General features: G+C 43.0%; 1 protein-coding gene across 3 annotated transcripts in view; it reads right to left on the bottom strand.

Annotated features, from left to right (window-relative positions):
• Positions 1–21,533, bottom strand: part of LOC147708150 (fumarate hydratase, mitochondrial-like) — a 394,996-nt gene that overhangs the window by 267,835 nt on the left and 105,628 nt on the right. For all 3 annotated transcript variants that reach the window (XM_086926903.1, XM_086926904.1, XM_086926905.1), the window contains 2 exons: positions 5,100–5,276; positions 1,685–1,867 (listed from right to left, as the gene is read on the bottom strand). In XM_086926903.1, coding sequence (XP_086783029.1) covers positions 1,685–1,867; positions 5,100–5,276 — 360 coding nt within the window. The remainder of the gene's footprint in view (positions 1–1,684; positions 1,868–5,099; positions 5,277–21,533) is intronic.

Here is a 21,533-nt window from a genome sequence, read left to right as displayed (position 1 = left end):
GGAAGTTAATACACACATTGATTTTTGTTCTGCGCGTTTAAAAGCTGACAAACACTGGAAATCTAGCAAGAGTGAAATGCAGTTGGTTACCATACCCAAGGTTCCTTGGTCTAAAATTGCTATTGATTTTGCAGGGCCATTTAATATTTTGGAAAGTAAATGCTGGTTTATGGTTGTTGTAAATGATTACTACAGCAAATGGATTTATTATGATTTTGTAGCACATATCACTACTGATTGTGTTGGTAATTTGTTTTAAAGAATGTTTGCTAACGAGGGACTTCCTGATATATTAGTTCCTGACAATGGCACACAATTTACTTCACTTAAAATGGCGTTTTTGAAAGAGAATGGGATCAAATAGGAGAAAACACCTTTATAGTCACCCAAATCAAATGGTAAAGTAGAATGAGTTAGCAGATTTATCAAAGAGGGTATTTAACTTGCAGTGGCTTCAGAGATTCCAGTATGTGAATTTATTCAAGAAAAGGTGAATTGTTTAAATAATACTGAAAATGAAACTACTGGTTTTACACCTTAGAAAAGGTAATATGTTACTTACTCCAAAGTTTGGTTCTGCTTTTGTTAAATCTCAACAGAATGAAATAATCGATGACCACAAACTAAAAGTTAATCAAAACATGGTTGATAAACAGATCATGGCTAAGTCTTATCATGATTTGATGCACAGAACGAAAGTTAAAAATATAATTGGGTTACAGTTACGAAACCCATTAAAGTTCAGAAGGGTGAATCCATTTATTCCAGACCTTATTGAGTAGAGGAGGTTTCCAATGGAGTCGTTCTTTTGAAAGATAAAGGTTGGTGGAATAAGAGTTTTGTCATCAAGCTGAAACCAGATCAAAATAAACTTTTTGAGAACACTAATTCTGGTTTGCTTGAAGAGAGAGCATTATTTGTGTGGAATGATAATGTAAGGTTTAATCAAAACAACACTGATACAATGTTGTCCGAACTTGATGGTTGTGATATTGAAGGTGAAAATTCCACGTAGGTGGAAAATAGTTTGAATGGTACAAGGAGTTTTTTACAGGGTCAACAAGTCTATGAAACCAGTATTTTACATGACGCAAGTCAGTCTGCAGTTAATCAGGAAAATACATTTTCAGATGATGCAAATAAGTTCAACAGTAACTGCCTAACAGCCAATACTTCTGAGATGTCTCAAATGCTGTTGGTGTTTCTACCTCATCTGGTAGGTTGTTTAAGTTACCAAAGAAAGGCCAGGACTTAGTTTTTTGTTTAATTTCTTTATTGCAAAAAGGGTGGTGTTGTATACTACTTTTTTCTTATATGTAACTTTGCTGTATTTGTGTTTTATAGTTTGCATTCACAATCAGACATGCTTCCTGCATTGTTGGAATGCTTATTGTGTATACATAAGATGTCATAGAATGTTTGGCTCAGATGAGCCTTTAAGTTAATAAATTCTTATTATTAACATTCTTCTAGGTTTATGACTTTGTCACAACAACCATACAGGTTACTGAAACCCTAAAGATGTGTATCATATGGTACAAAAGGGTTAGGGGCTACATAAAACCCACTGAGTGAAGAGATATAACATATAAAGACTGAGTTGGGAACAACTTGGCACACACTCTATTACCGTCATAGTGAAGAGACAAGAGTATGGCTTCACACATTCTGCGGAGTCACCTACCTGACCAAGGGAAAGGGGAACGGCATCCTGCGTGTGTGTGCGGCCAATTTTGATAATGTCAGCGAACTCCTTCGATTTGTCCTCAAGAGCGTCGTGGAGCTTCTGCAGCCCTGGCAACAGAACTTCATGAACCTCCTTGGCTGCAGCAATATGCATGGCAGTGGGAAATGTGTCGTTTGAACTCTGTCAAAACAAGTAATAACATTAGGAGTTTGGTCTGAAACAATGAATTGGAATTGAAATGTTAGCGTGTAGCTACTCGAAGCCTCCATTCTCCTCTGTAATATGGAATGTTGATTTGGGTTAATAAGACTAGATCCTTCCAAATCGCACTTTAAACGTTCTGCCTTGAACAGGATCGGTCAGTCGAATCAACAACCATCCCCAAAAAAGCCACCTTATTAATGAATGAGTGAAAGAACGCTTCATTGTTTGGTTAATTAAAATATTTCAGCTTAAAAACATCAATAAGTTTAACGTCAGTAAAAATAATGTATGAAAACACCCAAACATAAAATCCATTTTACACAGATCTAAAATGTGGTTCAACACAGATCCTATAGGAACAAATTAAAAATACAGCAAATCACAGTGTACAACAGATAGAACTTTTCAACATTATACATAACGTAATCAGTGCCGACTTAAGCTTCTTAGGCTGATACAAATCATTAATAGTACCTCGGATGCAGCCACAATTGTTTCTTGTTGGCCCCTGAATGCACTGGTATAAATAAACTACATAATAAAACAAAGGAATGGGATTTGCAACAAAGTAATAGCCAATGGTTAAAAATGATGGAAGCATTCCATCAATTTTTTGCTGTCTGGATGAAAGACAGGAACAAAATGGACAAAAGCCTTGACCCACCATCTCCTCCACCCACCCAACGAGATGCATCAGTCACTGATCCTCCCTAATGGAGCATGATACTCAGTAAATCTACATGTCGCTCAGATGCTTAGGAGACCTTCTCTCCTTTAAAAAAGAACTAAAAACTCACCTGTTCCCTAGGATAGTGTAACTTGCCGATATAGTATTGAGTGTGTTTCAGGATCTGTTAGATCACAGCGCTAGGATGCCCGTTGGGTGACAGGAGCGCTTTATAAGTGTGTTATACATACATACATTGAGAGCAAATTCACAACTCTACCACACCAACTTCTACTCTCATCCTCTATAATTTGACTGGTCTACGCATGCCTCTTAGGGCCTAATAGGTGTAAATCATAGTAGGCATGCCAGCACTGTTTCAGCAAAAAAGGCCTGCTTTTTGTCTGGTATGGAGACACCGTTGGCTGTCATGCCAGCCTCATGTTTTTCAAAATAGAACTGTCATAGAAAAATACATATGGTTATACATACATAGAGAAGCTTTTGTTCAGCTCTCTTCATCCATTGGTCTCTCCCCAATGAGAGTGGAGCAGAGGGGGACAGTTATGTGGGGAAAGCCCTCAGTGTCCCTAAACTGATATACATTCAACAAAAGTGGAGGGCGTCTCACACAACAAGCATTCACTATGCCCTGCTCCTTGGTGCTCACCAGGAACACTACATGAGTGTTTACAGTCCTCGTACCCTCATGCTACTCCTGTGGCATGCTTCATCATTGGGTCCTCACCTGGTGAGGTAGTCGCTGCCAGGTGGGCACAAACTTGTAGTGGGATGGAGCATCTTGATACTCTCTATATCCTTACTGGGATCTTAGGACAGAAAAGGTTAGTAATATCTCCAGGGAGCCCTAATCCAAATCCTTAATTAGAGAGGTACTATGATATGGTTAAAAACATAACATGACACAAAGAAGCATTTACTGAACCAATGTGTCTATTCTAGGTCGACATGTTTCATATGCTCCGCAAAATCCGAAGATTTAATCGGGACCTCATTCACATTTTACTTCTACCCACCACAGCCCACAGTATGGGGCAACTGGTCTGCCCACTTCAACCAATATGAAATGAAATGAAATGAAATGAAAACCAGTTTTATTAAGCGCTAACAGCTGCCCTGAGGCGTCCAGGCGCTAAGACTACAACCAATGCCTTCAGAGAAAAGGAGCAGGGAGGAGCCTATTGATTAAAAAGGAAAGTTTTGAGCTGTTTGCGAAAGCTCAACAGATTGGAGTCAGCTCTAAGATGGAGGGGTAGAGCGTTCCATAGTTTAGGGGCTTTATAAGCAAAGGATCGACCTCAGCCCTCGCTTTATAAATCCTCGGAACTTGGGCTAAGAAAGCATGTGAGGATCGGAGGACTTTGGTGGGTTGGTAAGGTGATACCAAAGAGTGGCTGATTTCTGAGCCAGATTTCCAGTAAGCCTGATGTGCGATGCACATAGACTTAAACTTGACTCTCTCTCTAATGGGGAGCCAATGCAACGCTCTTAAGCCAGATTTTATTGAGGTTCTGCCAGGGGTACCAAGCAATATGCGAGCAGCACAGTTTTGGGTGCGCTGCAGTTTTTGTAAAGTGTACTCCGGCGCCCCCAGGTACAGGGCATTGTTGTAATCAAGGCGAGATTGAATTAAGCCCTGTACAACTATCTGCCTGGCCTCAAAGGGAAGAAGCGGAAGGATTCTTTTAACCATCCTCAGGAGGCCAAAAAAGGTCGCTGAAACTTTGGTTGCCTGCGTGTCGAAGGTCAATGATTTGTCCATCCACACCCCAAGGCTTTTGATGTTATCTCTTGGGGTGGGGGCTGTGCCCATGCTCAGAGGCCATAACAACTCTAAGGTGGAAGGAGTTGGGGGGGCCTAGGAGCATAAGCTCCATTTTATCATCATTGAGCTTCAGACAGGACTTTGTCATCCAACTCTTGACCTGTTCCAGGCATGTTAGGTTTGACTGTGGTAGTGGGCTGCTCTTTTGCACAAGAGAGACCACTAGCTGGGTATCGTCCGCATAGGTAATGATGTTAATACTATGAGGACGCACAATCCCAGCCAGCGGTCTCATGTAGGCGTTAAAGAGCGTAGGGCTCAGTGAGGAGCCTTGCGGTACCCCACATCCCAGTGGCTTGCTAGTGGCTCTCTCTTTACCATGATAATATTTTGCTTTTGCGCATGTGCACACCCACCTAGAAAGTAGTAGATTTCTAAGTTTGTGTTGATGGGTCAATTTCGTCTTTCATCTCATTTTTTAAAATTTGTGTTGAGGTAATGTTTGCGATTCGCCATTTTTTATTCACTCTCGTCTTTGCAAACATATGCACACCACATTTACACCCTTAATTCTAATGCATATGCTGGGGGGGGGAGGAGTAAAAAATAAAACAGCACGCTCCCTAAGGCCTGACTAATTGGCTTCGCCAAAGCTGGTTTCTTAATACAGATGTGCTTCACGAGAGCTGCGGACAGAAAGTTGCACTGTGTCATTATGCACACTTAGAAGGTGTTTAATTTGGTGCGGTGCTTACCTGGCTCTTGTTGACGTGATCGTTGGGGTGCACAGGGTCCTTGCTCCCTAGGATTCCTCCCAGCATCTCGATGGCTCTATTGCTGATCACCTCATTTACATTCATGTTGGTCTGAGTTCCGGATCCCGTCTGCCACACCACCAGTGGGAAGTGGTCATTCAGCTGACCCGTAGCCACCTGCACAGGAAGTACACACATGAAACCAAATGCGGAAACACAAGTAAGATTGTAACATGCACAGACAGAGGCATGCAAAATGACGCCAGATAGTGCCCGCCAAGCAGCTGCCACTCTCTACCGCATCTAAACATTTAATAACTGGGTTATTTATTTCTCAATTCAAAGGGCCAGAGAACAATTTTGAAGACTTACTAACATTAACATTTTTTTCAGGGCAAGCAGTTAAACGGTTCCTACCCCATTTACAAACTTTGTGTGAACCCAGCAAAATGCAAAAGTGAACAATGGAGGCTAATAAATCAGGCACAAGCATAGGCCCTACGGACATCACGCAATCAACCTTCACGCTGTAACATCTGTAAACTCACAAAAACAACAAACGATGTGACACCATGTTCCAAAATTCCCCCTCTTACTTTCTTGTGATTTTCAGCTGTTGGCAAAAAAAAACAAGAATAACTTGCCTAACTAACGGGAATATTGGGGGTGCTATCTATTCTTTTTATTCTTTATTGGTTTGGGAACCACACTCCACATTCTTCCATAATTCCATAATTACGAAACAGAAGCAGAAGAAACAACCCACCAAACTATCAAGAATTAATTTTAACAGCCAAGTCAATTTTTCTGACAATTCTGGCTAATTTTGAGACCTAAAGCAACTAAGTCTCTTCAAAAGTGTTCCTTTTTCTGCAGTCAGGGTGGAAGCTGTAACTCCTACCTAAGCTTCTGTCACCTTCTATCTCGTGAAGTCACCAAAGGTTCGTGGCCCCATTTTGCTTGACCAAGCATAATTCAGCTTCAGGACGATCACTAGCCATTGGACAGGATGCATGTATCTTGCAGCAGTTGTCACGATAAAGCGAAGAATAATGTGGTTAAGATAAGGTGTGCGATGCGATTGGCCTGACCAAGATTCCAGTACATTTTAAGGCTTTGTGGAAAAAGCCCACAAAATGTGTTCAACAATAATGAGGCAGCACTTGGGGTCAAATGAGTGTCACAGCCATCAAAGGTCGCCAAGACAATGGATTCGGTTGCCTCGATTACAAAATCTGGAACCCTAATAACTGCAGCTCAGGGGCGGAAACAAAGTTTTAACCCATAAGGTTGTCCAGGGTCCCTATTGAAGCTGGGGGGTTGTTCAGTCAAACATAATAGTACACTGGAAATTCCATGTTGGGGAGCAGGTGTGAATGCAGCAAAAGTGCCTTCTCTGCAGTTAGCAAGAAAGGAGAAAAGGACAGAAAGGTCCGATTCAAATGTCTGTCTCAAAAGGAAGAAGTCTGGATATTAGGCTTGCGAGTTCAGGGGAAAGGAGCGGCGAGAACGGTGCTCTAAAGAGCATTCAGACATACACGAACAAAGTGATGGCACAAAATAACTACCTGCCATCTTGAATGCCCCTTTCCCCATCTATTGTAGCTGAAGACCAGGCTTAATCCCTTACTCAAAATGTCGCTTTAATCCTAATTCGGGCACAAAAATTCTATATACATCAAAATCAGGATTATTACTTGGATCCAAACTGGGCTCTCTGGGGGTTTTGGCCATATTATTTTCAACAGGAAAAGTATGGAGGAAGTCATGGAAACAAATTGCACTTATTGAAAATTTACCCTTGTTGGAATAGGTTAAAAAAACAGTACTGCTATCATGTTATTCTCTATTTCAATGTGTACAAACCTGAATGGAGCGCAAGTAGTACAAGCTGTAAATATCGAATCCTGCTCTCTGAATATTGAACAGAGGCACAGTTGTACCTAAGATAACGCACTAAGCACATCTCTCAGAATGAGAGCCTTTGTGTCCCATTTCATCTTTTTGCATTTTAAATTCCATTATTTTGTAGGTTAATTTATGCAACAGTAGGGCTTCAAAAGGTGTTCTATGACAGTCTTTGAATGATAGTGATAGAGCGAGCTTTAGAAATATTTTATTCAAGCTTGTGATGTCATACTCTCATAATTTGAATTAATATATTAATGAGTGTTTGCATGATTTGTTTTATTAATCCAACCTAGATTAAGTTTGCACCACACATGAACATGCAGGAAACTAATTAAATGTGCTCTTGTTGCACTTGCAAGTCTGTTTTTGTAACACATTATTAATATTGTCCTGTTTGTTATGTCTGTCCTATTGTCTTTGTCATTATTAATATGCAGCTGATCATTCATGGCATGTGCCTTTATATGTGCTTACATGTATGTCCTATGTTGTGTTTGTCTGTCTGTGTATTATTTAATCATTTTTTTACTCTTTCAGAAACATAAAGCTGGATTACATGAAGAATGGTAGTTCTTATATGTGTTGCTTTATTTGTTTGCTTTTGCTAAATGTCTTTTTATTAGTGGGTTAATTAATAATTAGCAAGGGCTGGGTGGTACAGAAGGGTTTGTTTTACCTGAATTAATTATTCTTTTGTGTTTGTTTAAATAATAGTTTTCTGAAAAAGTGACGCAAGCTGAAAGTGGCGCAGTGACGCAATCTGAAGCAGCGCAGAAAAGGCCTGCTGATATTAAAACCCACATGAGACAATTTATTCTGAAGTGGAGGAAAAGCCTTTTATTATGAAAGTTTTAAAAAATGAACTGCTAAAGACAACTCTGTGGAGTGGGTTTGGATGTGCCACGAAAGTTCAGAACGGTCTGGCTCAAGGCTAAAAGGAAGAGACGTGACAAGATTTCATATTGCTTGAACATTTTTGCTACAAAATGTAGCGGATTAAGGAACTGTCACCAGGATTCTGTGCATGGACAATGACTTTGTGTAAAGCCTGGTCTCGTGGTGGAAGATGTCACAGTTTACTGTGGCGTGAGGTGATTCAGCCAATGGAGAGCCAGAATTCAGCTGTTGGAATGTGAAAAATAGTTAGCTCAGCTTATTTTAGAGTATAAGAATAGGCGTTAGCTGCAAACTTTTGGCTTACGCTCTTGATTCCAGAAGGACGTGTTCTGCTGTCCGATGATTACACATAAGAAATGTAACTTTTAAGACTTTGTTTTCAGGCGATGAGGGTAGCGACAGAGAGATAGTTAGGTTTTGGAAATGCTCTTCCTTTTCAATTATTTCTGCTAATGAATAATATTATCTAAAAATAAGCTCTCTTTATAAAATGCTGAATAAAACTTATATGACTTTTTCTAATGCTTGCTTAATAAAGTTCCAAACCTAAGTTTTCTTAAATATGTTTTAATAAACTTTTTAAAATGACAAGCTGGTCTTGTTTATTGTAGATAGTTTATTGCATAAAGTCATAAATAACATATGATCCATTCACCTCACTCACTATGTTTATGGGCCTGGTATTGATTGGTAAGTGTGATAGTGGATTGTGTCATCATTTATAAAGAATTTTAGTTTTTGGGCTCTAACAATAGTCAGTGAAAATTTGATGAAGATTCATTTAATGGACAAATAGAAGAAACTGGGAGTGTTTACAGCTTTAACTTCGACAATATTTTGGTTGTGTTGGCTAAGATGGATGTGCTCTGTAGGTTGAATCCTACCAGACACTGCAGCGGTCTAGTTGCAAAGACATATTGGTGACATGCTGAAAGCAGACCTAGGAATGCATTGCTCCTATTGCGTACCATTGGCATTATAGCTCAAATTTGTCTGCGTTCTATTCACTGGCTTTATTTGTTTTATGCCGTCCAAAATGTATTTGTTTCCTCCTATGGAGCAGATCCTTTTCACCACGTCTCTCTCTGGCTCATTGTATTTTTTAACAAGGGCTCGCTTTCCGGGAACTCTTTTTCACTTTTTCATGGGACACTCCATGAGTGTGCTTGGGTTTTCAGCAGTCTTCCTTAAATGCTAGTTCATGGGTCAGCTGCTGTAGCACTGCACTGGACTTCTTTGAAAAGGTTTCCTTTATCCTCTATACTTGACTAAACATTTGAAGACAAACATGATTTAATATACAACCCATTACTCATGGCAGGCCACCTCAAGTTTATGTCCATATTTCTATATCAACAGTTCCCTTTTCCTCTATGAATTACCTTTCTGCATAACTGATTCAGCTGATCTCTGGCACAATGAGTTATCAATCAAGCAAGCCTGTGACCATGCTGGAGTTCAGAAATGAAATACCAGCATTTGTAAAGCGCACAGCTACCTCCGGAGAGGTGTTCTGGCGCTGGGGCCGTCGGGAACTTTAAGCCAGCTATTGCCCAGAGTCCCAGGTGGTGGGCTAACCTTCCGCTGTCGATGGAACCATTAGCCCCATGTGTCGGAGACAGCCGCCCTGGCCGCTGCACCACACCTCTCCCATACAAGGCGAATGAGCCATAAAGATCCCTATAAATTGTGTTATCTTGAAACATTTGCTGTGCATTCATAGATAAAGATCAAATGATAAGTTATATTTTCTGACACATTCCTGTTTATTCGATTAAAAAGGGAGGTTGGTGTTTACTTTTTTAACTCCTACTGCAAAACAAAAGGATTTTGCAAAGTCAACTATGTGACATTCGTGTTCGGTACACGGAGTGCGGAAGGAAAGGTTGCAGGACATCATACAACTAAATGTAAATACCAGTAAATGAACTGTACAAATATTTTAGAATACTTTAGCAGTTAAGAAAGCACTAAATGAACCAAATATTTTGTAATTCTGCATTGTGGTACAAACAAAGATGTTAATAGGAACGAGACAAATCAATAAATGTTATGTGCAAATGAAATATGCAGTGAAACCCAATTTTCACACATTAGTGTGCTGCCTAATTTTAATTAGTAAAACAGTATATCTTTGCAAACTTAATGGTAATTTAAGTGATAAATGGGCTGTCAGCAAATGACAGTGCACTACCACACCATGCTTTAGTAAAATGTTTGCGACAGTATGCTCCAAAATGTACCACTAACTATATACTACACCCTTAACACTGTCCAGCTGAATACGTTTGCTTTTGTGTGACGCATGGATTTTTGACAAGCCCTAGGACTTCAGTAATGTAACGTTAATGGCAGCACACCACTCTGAAAATTGTTCCAGAACCACTGGCGCATGCCAATTGCAAAACGTAATTAGCGGACAAGCACTTGTTGGGACACTTCTTTTGAATGATCCTGTTCCTACGCAGGTCCTGAAGGAAGCACACTATAATCTAATAAGCATTTTCTCAAATATTTGGCACACACTTATCAGCTTTTACTTCAGTATAAAGTGTTAACACACAAGTGCTGAAAAAGACTAGTCTTCATAAATGAAGCATATATACAGATAACTGTATTACCGTATGTAATTAAAATCTCAATTTAAACAGGACGACTGATGCCAATAGAACTTGATGAAAACCGTGCAGCGTCAAATTATGAGGACTTTTCACCAGAATCTACAAATGTACAGTGATTTAATTAAAAGGAATAAAGGAGGTGTGCACAGACATTACAGACAAAAATTAGAAGAATCACCCATTAATGAAGTTCCTTCCTTTGCACATGTGACTCGCTAAAGGTAGCAACAGTAAGCAAAGAAGGCTTACCAGAGGAGGCAGTAGTTGGATAGCGACTAAGGTACAGCATAACACAGCACCATCAAACCTGTGCCTTTTCTAGAGATTAGGGACCTAAGTTAGATGGCGGTATGGAATGAAACCCTCAAAATAATTCCAAGACTCACAGTCCACATTATGTGTCTTTCTAGCTGCTCCTTTGCCCATCTTACATCCATCTTTCCAAAAACCCAACACTGCTTTAATCAATCCTGCCCTCAACCACACCAAAGACCATATATTTTGGCTCCTGGAAAACAAATTGAGGACCCATGGTGCACAGCATCACTAAAAAACATTAAAAAAAGTGAATGGGACCCAAGACAAGGCCTGTTGGCTTTGCCAATGCTTTTTTAAAATGTAAATGTCACTTGGCCTGTGAGGTCTCAAATTCCACTGATAATTGCATAACATTACTGAACAAAAGTAGGATCTAAAGGCATTTTTGGTTTAAAAAGGTATCTTCAGGGAAAACTAATTATAACTGAAATTTGCTCATCTTGGCCCAGCACTAAACCAGCTCTTGTTATACAAAATGCCTCAAAAGGATCCGCAGAATGCATGTTACGGCATGTGTACAGTGCATAATCTAAATGAAAGTTGCACCTGTGCTCAGAGTGGAAAATAAACTAAAATCACATAGGGCAATAGATAGTATTTGCCCCATACCTGTGATATTTTAGCCTGGAATACAAAATTAATTATTAATGTGCAACATATTTCTGTCTCTTGTCAGAAGTGATGTCAAACGTTCCTGCCAACCCCTGTTTGGTATCTGCACACATTCTCCAACAGGCAGCCCCCATCCACACTCACCTTCACTGCGGACCACCTCACATGCCCTCACATGCCACCTCATATTTCCTTTCAGCTGCCTTCAGAGGTCTGATGCCATACTTGCCAATCCTTTCTGCACCGCGATGATGAAATTAGTGTCTGGGTGTGTTTGTGAGGTGCAGGAGGTTGAATGAATTCGTACTTGTATAGCGCACTTATACCCGGAGGCGTCTTGGTGCTGTACGCATACCCCTGTGGAACCCTTCCTGGCTTTTCCCTGTGAAATGCCCACTCCTGGGCACCCCCAAGGTGAAGCCAGGCATCCCAGCGCTGTTGAGGCCGTTGTGGAGATTAAGCAAGCTATTGCCCAGAGTTCCAGAGTGGGACCCATGATTAGAATAGGCTCCGAGGCAAGAATTATCAGGTCCGAGGAAATTGAGCCCAAGACCCGCAGAGGCGGGAATTGAACCCTGGTCCCAGGCCAGACCTCTGCATCAGGGTCTGCCGCTCTAACCATTGAGCCACACTTCTCCACTTGTGTCCTTTTTTCTGTTAATGCATTGTGCCCCTTTACAAAAACAGACATTCACAAAGCCATACATTTGAGATAAGTGTGCTAAGGCTTGCAGCTTTATTTACATCAGAGCAAACCACATAGGAGGAAGCCAGAAGTAGCACACAGAGAAGGCTTATGTTGCCTCTCAGGTCCTGGTGCAGTTCAAGTGCACGCACTGGAGTAAAGGCAGAAGGATACACTGAAACAGCCAGTGGCATGAGGTAAGAGATGAATAATCCAGTCGGCAGAGCCAGAAGGTTATTGACAGTCAACCAAAGGCTGCAAAGGTTGTTAAAAAAAAGCTAATGATTGATAGGGGACCCCGAACTGCGCTCTATGTATATTGTTAATAACAGGTCTGTATGACAGCTGCCCCTGCAGGTCTTTATGGCAGCTGCACTTAGAAGAACCAAACCTATTGAGGGTGTAGAGTAGGTGTAAATGGGAAAGGAAACTGGCTGGGGCATTAGGAATTAGTGTCAATGTTCTATCATATCCAGTGGTATACCAACATGTGTGACCATCAATTATCTCCGGAATGCCACTGCCACCGTCTTGCGGCTAGGGGTGACGTGGCAGAGCATGTCTATTTAACAGGTTTGTCAAACAGCCCAGAACGCAGTTGCAAAAAGTTTCCAATGTTAGAGCAGATTAGACAGATCACATCCGTATGAGTCCCAAAGAGCAAGTTATGTTAATTTATGTTAAATAGGTCTTTTATAGCGCAAGGCTACTCCAAGGAGTGTCCCGGCGCTTTGTACTACATGACCTAAGAGAGAACAGACCAAACATAACCGTAAAATTTGAAGCAAAGGCTCAAGATTCAAAACAGAGCAGGAGGTCCCTAGCGGGCAAAGAGCCATGTCTTTAGGCCCTTCCTGAGCGCGAGCAGATTAGATGTAGAGCGCAGGGTGCTCAAGGCAAATAAAGAAAACCTACACAAGACAAGATTCAAAGTCCAACCATGAAAGTTTAATTACAAAAATAATTAAAGAAAGCAAAAAGACAACTGGTTAATCAACTCATTAATTCATAAAATATCCTACACTCGGAGTCTAAGAGCAAACTGTCAGGGACTGCCTTCAATTTACAAGGCAGGAAAGGTCTTTAAAGCATCTAAGTACAAAATCAGCAAGACCACCAACATGAAGTCTACCTTCAAAGAATAGCCAAAAAGCTTTAGCACACATCGCAAATAAGGCACTTTTTATAGGTTCACAAAACACTAACCGTGAGAAAGGGTCAAAGGGGAACCTTTTAAAGACCTGCTTGCATCCTATCCCCCAATTAACTAATCAAAACACACAAGGGATGCCAAGGGTCTCAAAAAAACTCTAATTGTTTAAACTCTCATTAAGTGGTGTGAAAGGAGAAAAATATATGTGTGTTGCAAGGAGAGAAAGTATATAAACCCATCAGCCCACCCATTGGCGGAGTCTCGTCATCTGGGTTGTTTTGTATAGATTGGTACCATCCAGATGTCCCACTGTATGGTATTGTGGGTTACTGGTATGGAGTCAACCAGTGAGAAAAAAGATGTCACAGCTGAAGGGTTAGAAGTTGCAGTGCATGAAGGATGTGATAACGTAAAGAAATAGTGATTTAAATTGCCTGTTGTGATGCCAAAAGCGAAATTTTAATAGAAAGGTCATCATAACGGCAAGGTTAAAAGCAAGGTTAAAAACAGAGTGGTGATAGTATGACAACAACGAATATGCTACTTACCAGTATGCATCTGTTCTTGGCATGTAGGGCTGCTGACATTCATATCTGTGCATAGATCGCCGCCTAGTGTTGGGTCCGGATGATTGCACATTGTTGTCCTGGAAGAGTCTTCGAAGTATCACGAGATAGGTGGCTCCTCCCATGGACTACAGTGCGCATGGGCATCGACTCCATCCCCAGATTGTTTTTAGCCATTGTGGCAAAGATGGAGTGAAACTATGTGAATGATGACCATGCTAGAAGTATGTGTGAAAAACTGCAGCCGCCACAGGCACCGTGGAGGAGGGCGGGCGATATGAATGTCAGCAGCCCTACATGCCAAGAACAGATGTATACTGGTAAGTAGCATATTCGGTTCGAGGCATGTGGGCTGCTGAATTCATATCTTGTACATACAATACATATTAGTCCCTCCATTAACGGCGGCCGCCTGTGCCAGCTGCAGCAGTTTGGAAAAGTGTTTTTAGAACAGCCTGTCCTACAGCTGCCTGCTGTTTGGAGTGCACATCAACACAGTAGTGTTTTGTAAATGTGTGTGTGGTAGACCATGTGGCTGCTCTACATATGTCTTCTAAAGGAATATTTCCAAGGAAAGCCATGGAGGCCCCCAGCTTCCGGGTGGAGTGGGCCCTCGGTGGAATCGTGAGAGTGCGCTTGGCTTTCTGATGGCAGATCTGAATACATTTAACGATCCACCTGGCTATACCAGCCTTGGAAATGGGGTTGCCTTTATGTTGTGGCGAAAAGGCAACAAATAGTTATTTAGTCTTCCGAAAATCTTTGGTCCTATCAATGTAGTACATCAAGGCCCTTTTGACGTCAAATGTATGGAGCATCCTCTCCGCAACTGACTCTGGATTTTGGAAGAACACCGGTAGTTCTATAGTCTGGTTGATATGGAACTGAGAAACCACCTTAGGAAAGAACTTGGGGTTAGTGCTAAGCACAACCCTGTTGGAATGAATTTGAATAAATGGCCCTTGGATAGTTAGTGCTTGGAGTTCACTAACTCGTCGTAGCGATGTAATCGCTATAAGGAAAGCCACTTTCCATGTTAAGAACTGAATCTCACATGAGTGCAGTGGTTCGAAAGGGGACCCATCAACCTGGTGAGGACCACATTTAGGTTCCACTCGGGAGCTGGTGGGGTCCGCGGTGGAATGACTCGTTTGAGTCCTTCCAGAAAAGCCTTAATGGCAGGCACCCTGAAAAGTGAGAGGTGCTGTCTGTTCTGGAGATAGGCAGCCATTGTGGAGAGATGTATCCGAATGGAAGCATAGGCCAGATTACATTTGTACAGATGTAAGAGATAACAGATGATGTTCTGAATAGATGCATCCAGCGGGTCAATGTTGTGGTCTGCACAATAAATGACAAACCGCTTCCATTTCGCCGCGTAGCATGCTCTAGTTGTGGGCTTCCTTGCCTCCTTGATTATGTCCATACAGTCAGGAGGTAAGTTAAGGTAACCAAACTCTAAGACCTCAGGAGCCAGATTGAGCTGTTGCGGATCTGGATGCTGAATGTCGCCATGGCTCTGTGTCAAAAGCTTGGGTGTGAGGCGCAGCCTTTGATGCGGTACCACGGACAGTTCCAGAAACGTGGTGTACCATGGTTGGCGAGCCCACGTCGGAGCAATCAGGATGAGAGTCATCGAGTGCTGACTGAGCTTGCGTGCCACCAGCGGTATTAAAGGTGCTGGGGGAAAAGCGTACGCAAATTTGCCTGACCAGTTCATCCATATCGCATTGCCTTGCGACTGTGGGTGTGGAAACCTGGCGGCAAAGTTTGGGCATTTTGTGCTTTCCTTTGTGGCGAACAGGTCTATCTCTGGATGACCCCACTTTAGGAAGTACGGGTGGAGCACAGATGGATGTATCTCCTACTAGTGCATTTGGTGGCTGTACCTGCTGAGCAGGTCCGCCATCTGATTGTCCTTGCCCGGGAGGTGTTCCGCCATAAGGAAGATATTCCTTTGAATGGCCCACTTCCACATGCTCGGAGCCAGATGAGACAACTGTGGAGAGTGTGTACCTCCCTGCTTCTGGATATAGTACATTGCCGTCATGTTGTCCGTCCGGATCAACACGACTTTGTTGCACAGATGTACTTTGAATGCTTTCATCGCCATGAAGATAGCCATTAGTTCTAGGACATTGATGTGCATCTTCCTTTGCTGTGTCGTCCATAGTCCTTGCACAGTGTAATGGAGTACATGAGCTCCCCAACCCTGGAGAGAAGCGTCCGTTGTCAGAACGATCGGTGGCACAGGCTCCTGGAACGGTCGTCCCTTGCAAAGGTTTTGTGGATTCCACCAATGCAGAGAGTTGTATGCACGACCGGTTACCAACATTAGGTCTTTCAACTGTCCGTGAGCCCGAGTCCACTGATGTGCTAAGCACTCCTAAAGCGGACGCATGTGTAGTCTTGCGTGCGGGACTATGGAGATGCAGGAGGCCATCATGCCTATCAACTGCAGGAACACTCGCGCTGGAAGCGAGTGTTGAGGTCTGAATTTCTGTATCAGCGATTGAATGCTGCTGACCCTCACTGAATTTGGCTGTGCTGTGGCTGCCAGAGTATTTATGGTCGCACCCAGATACTGCCGTATGTGGGCGGGCTGCAGGTGGGACTTTGGGTAATTCAGTGAGAATCCCAGATCGTGAAGAAGGTGAATGGTGTGGGACATGTGGGCGGCACACTGCTGGGCTGACTTCGCCTGGATTAGCCAGTCGTCCAGATAAGGGTAGACGTGAATGTTCTGTCTCCGTAGGTGCGCCGCCACAGTCGCCAGGCACTTTGTAAACACCCTGGGTGCCGTGATGACTCCGAAAGGTAGAACTCTGAACTGGTAATTCTTGTCTTGGATGGTGAACCTGAGGTATTTTTTATGTGATGGGTGCAGCGGAATATGAAAATATGCATCCTTCAGATCTAATGTTGCGAGAAAATCCCCCTGAGTGAGCAACGGTAGGACTTGCTGCAACGTTAGCATGTGAAAGTGCTCCGACAGAATGTACTGATTGAGGGGTCTGAGGTCCAGTATGGGTCTGAGGGACCCGTCCTTTTTTGGTATTAAGAAGTACATTAGCGGCTGCACATATAATGTGAATTGGCACATTTGCTATAAAGCCTAGAGTTGCACCCTTCTTTCTTGTTGAATGCGCTCTTGGGTGTGAGCTTAATTTTTTCCCCTCTGAAGAGTAGTATTATTTGAATTGCCTCCAAAATACAGCGTTCAACTGTTCCTTTTATGACGGGTGAACGTTTGCTGGACTAGGTGTGTGAGGCAAACAATTGATTCCCCTCACGGAGGCTCTTCTCACAACTAGGGTATGAAGGCTTCTTTTGAGTCGCGTTTATGGGTTTTAACAAGAACTGCTAACTGAATGCATGGATTCACGTGAAACTTGCTCACCGCTTTAGGTAGGAACTGGGGAGTAGTTCTTAGAACTATCTTTTCCTTGTAGATTTGCATGTAAGGTTCCTCAATAGCTAATGCTTGTAGTTCACTTACTGTTCATAGTGACCTCATGGCTACTAAGAAGGCAGTTTTTATTGTGATATGCCAAAGTTCTGCTTTGTCCATTGTTTGGAAAGGTTCCATCAAAAGCTGAATCAGCACAGTGTTTAAACTACACATAGGAACTGGATTCCTCCTGGAGGTGCGCTTCTTTTGGAACCTCTAGGAATCTTTCAATCACTGGTGATGATGCTCCCCTGGGGTATGCTACAATTGTTGTGGAATAGTTGATTGTGCTGTCTAGTAAGTGGGTAAGATATATTGTCACGGTTTCCTGTTTAGATAATGAATCTAGGGTATTGTTATCTTTACGCCAAATGAGATACCTCTTCCACTTGGCTGTGTAGCATTGCCTTGTGGTTGGTTTTCTTGCCTCCTTTAGTATCCACTGTTCTTTGTGGCAATTTAGATGCCCAAATGTTGAGTCCACAGAAGCCAGGCTGCTAGGTTGAGCGTTGATGGTTCCGGGTGAAATATGTGACCACTTTGCATGTGAGGAGGTCCTTTTCTTGTTTGAATTTGATCATTTGTCCCTTGGACATTTCGATTAGACGGAGTACCAGATTTGTCTCGCCCATTGCAGGATATGAGGAATCGTTTTTTTCCAGGTTTCCTGGCCTTCTCCAGAACCTTGTGCAGTAGAGGAATTGGGGGGAAAGTGTAGGCAAATGTCCAATGACCAATTTAGTGGCAGGGAATTCCCTTCTCATAGGTGGTGTTGAAAGCTAGAGATGAAGGATTGACATTTCCTATTCTCCGCTGTTGAGTATAGGTCTATAGTTGGTGAGGCCCCAGAGTCTGAATATTCTTTCCAGGCTCCTTTGCTTTATTTCCCATTAGTGGGAGCTGTTCTGTCTGCTGATCCGATCTGCTTGTCCTTCCTGAGTAGATGGATTCTTTGCAGTTGGATCCTCCTTGATATAGACCATTGCCATATCTCCTGAGCTAGTTAGCTTAAGATGAATGATTTCTTTCCTCCTTGTTTGTTCAGGTAAAAATGCAGTTGTATTGCGCGCCTGGATCAATACTTTCCTCCCTGCAATGTGTGATTGGAAGGCCTTAGGTGCTAGAAACACGGTCTTTATTTCCAGGACGTTGATGTGTTTTATGGAGTCTGAGTTGTTCTGCTGACCCCGTTTTTTAATTATTTTGCTGTATGCGCTCCCCATTATGAGAGAGATGCATCTGTTGTGATTGTCTCTGAGAGAGTTGTTGTTTTGAAAGGTCTGATTAGTGTTATGTTCTTGGATACCCACCATTGTGTCTCCTTCTGCACCTTTTATGTTACAATCAGTAGATCTTCCCAACTGCCAGTGGTTTGTGACAAGCTGTTGCATAGCTATTCCTGCAGAAAGCATATGTTCTGACATGCGTGGGTAATGAGGGAAATGCATGATGCTACATGCCCATTAGATTCATCACAGTTCTCACTGTCAGAGACTGTCCCCTCTGGTAGAGGCAAGTTAGCTCCTCGATTGCTTGATCCTCTTTTGGGCCGGGTATGCCTGAACCACCTTGGAATTCAGTCTTGCCCCTAGGAAGGATTTTTCCTGTTCTGGCTTTGACAATTACTTTTTTAGGTTTCTGGAGAAACCCAGTATTTGCAGAGCTGCAATTACCTTCAGAATGTGTCTGTGGCATTTTTGGTCCGAGTTTGCTTTTACCAACCAGTAGTCTGGATAAGGACAGACGTGGATTCCCTTTTCCTTTTAGGAATGCTGCCACTGCAGCAAGGCACTTTGTGAAGACTCTAGGTGCCGATTTTATTCCGAAAGGTAACACTTTGAACTTGTAGTGTGTGTCTTTTTGCATGAAACTGTAAGGATTTTAGAAGGTTAATAAGGCGAAAGCTTAAGTGGCTTTGTCTTTCACCATTTTTATTTCATAGTGGCCAGTCTTGCTATCACTTTTGCTGTGTTCCTCTTTATTTCTTTTCAGGGTCCTGCAAGGGTAATCCTCTGGGGAGGACAACCACAGCCCAACCAGGCCTATGGACCCCCGGCGTTCCACCACCCACAACAGCACCCCTACTTCGGATAGCCACCCATGTACCACCAAGCACCCCAGAACTTCTATGGTCAACCCTACAGACCGCCTTTTTTAGGGCAGGGCAGCCGAACAAGAGGCCACAGGAGAAATGCACAACAGACACCCCATGTACACTGGACAGAGGAAGACGGACCGGTAAGCGCCAACACCCGCAACAAGGGCAAGGAACAACAACCGAGCACCAGCCGCTAACCATGGAATTAGACACACCTTCCCTGGTCTTCGATCTCAACCGCTACTGAAGAAAAAGTACTGAATAAAGGACTCTCCTTTGTCCCTACCAAGAGAGTTGACAAATTCCTCCTACACACCGAACTAGCAGAGTTCTTCCGGAAGCTGAAGCTCCGCGCCTTTTTTGAAAGACAGGACACCAACAATGACACAAGGGAAACCAATGAGACTGGTCTATGACCCAAATCAACATACATGCCTCCACCTTCCAGTATACCTGTAGAAATCATTGCCTTTGAGCAGGCCGTCTATAATGAAGTAGAGAAAACCAATCAAACAGAGACTTACAACAACCTATCTAAAGAAGAACGGGCAGCACTGAAAACCCTGAGAGAGAATGACAGCATTACCATCAAACCCGCCGACAAAGGCGGAGGGATTGTGATACAGGACACCCAGGCTTATCGAGCAGAGTGCCAGAGACTCCTCGATGACAACAGCAATTACAAACACGTTGACGGCGACCCTTCCAATCAACTTAAGCTGGCAATCACCAACCTAGAGACCACATCGGCAAACAACAACCACATCTCCAAACAGGAGGCTACCTTCCTCTGCAACACACAAGCCCAGATACCGTACTTTTACACAGTACCAAAGGTACACAAGGAAACGAGACCACCCCCGAGACAACCGATTGTCTCAGGCTGCAACTCCCTCCTAGAGCCCCTCTCAAGGTTCTGTGACTTTTTTCTTAACCCTCTAGTACAGGCTGCAACCACTTACATCAAGGACACCAAACATCTTCTGTCCCTCCTTCAAGACCTGGATTTTAACCCCAGTTACTTGTGGGACTGGACATTGAAAGCCTGTACACAAGCCAGCCCCAAGACGACACCCTCAAGGTCTTACAAGAAACTCTGACCAACTCACAGTGGGAACACAGCACACCAAGAGAATTTGTCCTAAACTGCGCAAGATTGGCATTAAAAGAAAACTTTTTTGAATTTGAGGAATCATACTATCTCCAGATAAACGGTACGTTCATGGGCAGCATTTTTGCCCCCAGCGGGGCGGGACTATACGTCTACCACCTGGAACAGTCACACATCCTCGAGCCCAACAACCCTTTCACGGAATCAATACTTTTGTGGCGTCGATACATTGATGACGTCCTCATGATGTGGGAAGGCTCGGAGGAGTCCTTGAAGAACTTCCTGACCTGGCTCAACACACGTGATCCCTACCTACGCTTCACGTACACCAGCAGCAAAGAACAGTTACCTTTCCTGGACCTACTGATCAAAGCCGCCAATGGTAAACTGTCAACCACCACGTATTACAAACCCACAGCAAGAAATTCACTACTGGCCTTTGAAAGTTTGCACCCACGACCACTAAGGGAGAACCTGCCCTATGGCCAATTTCTACGCATAAGGCGCAATTGTAGCATAAGGAGGACTACAACACACAGGCCACAGACCTTTCCCACAGACTACAACAACGGGGCTATCCAACAAGGATCATCAACAGGACCAAGAAACGGACAAAGAACCAAATTAGAGACGCCCTCCTGGAAACACCGACCCGTCAAGAAACAACAACACCATTGACCTGTGTCACAAAGTACAACCCTATCTCCAATACAGGGGCTAAAATCATTAAGAAAAATTGGAGAATCATAAACACGGACAAACGAGATTGGGTCCTGCCCCTCTTTGCCTATAAAAAAAAAATCGAACAGCCTACATGATCAACTCATCTCCACACGGCAGAGAACCACGGAAACCACCATCAACCCCACACTACATCAAGTGTGGAACCTCCCTAAAGTCACAGGTCACTACCCCTGGGCCAATGCAGCATCTGCCATCTCACGACACATACCAAAACCCTCAATCTGGAAACCGGAAAAACATGGCACCAAGGCAAGCACACAAACTGCA

This window comes from Lissotriton vulgaris, chromosome 6 (assembly GCF_964263255.1).
Source record: "Lissotriton vulgaris chromosome 6, aLisVul1.2, whole genome shotgun sequence".
NCBI lineage: Eukaryota > Metazoa > Chordata > Amphibia > Caudata > Salamandridae > Lissotriton > Lissotriton vulgaris.
The sequence above is the reverse complement of the archived record's forward strand: the minus strand, read 5'-3'. Positions and strand labels throughout refer to the sequence as shown.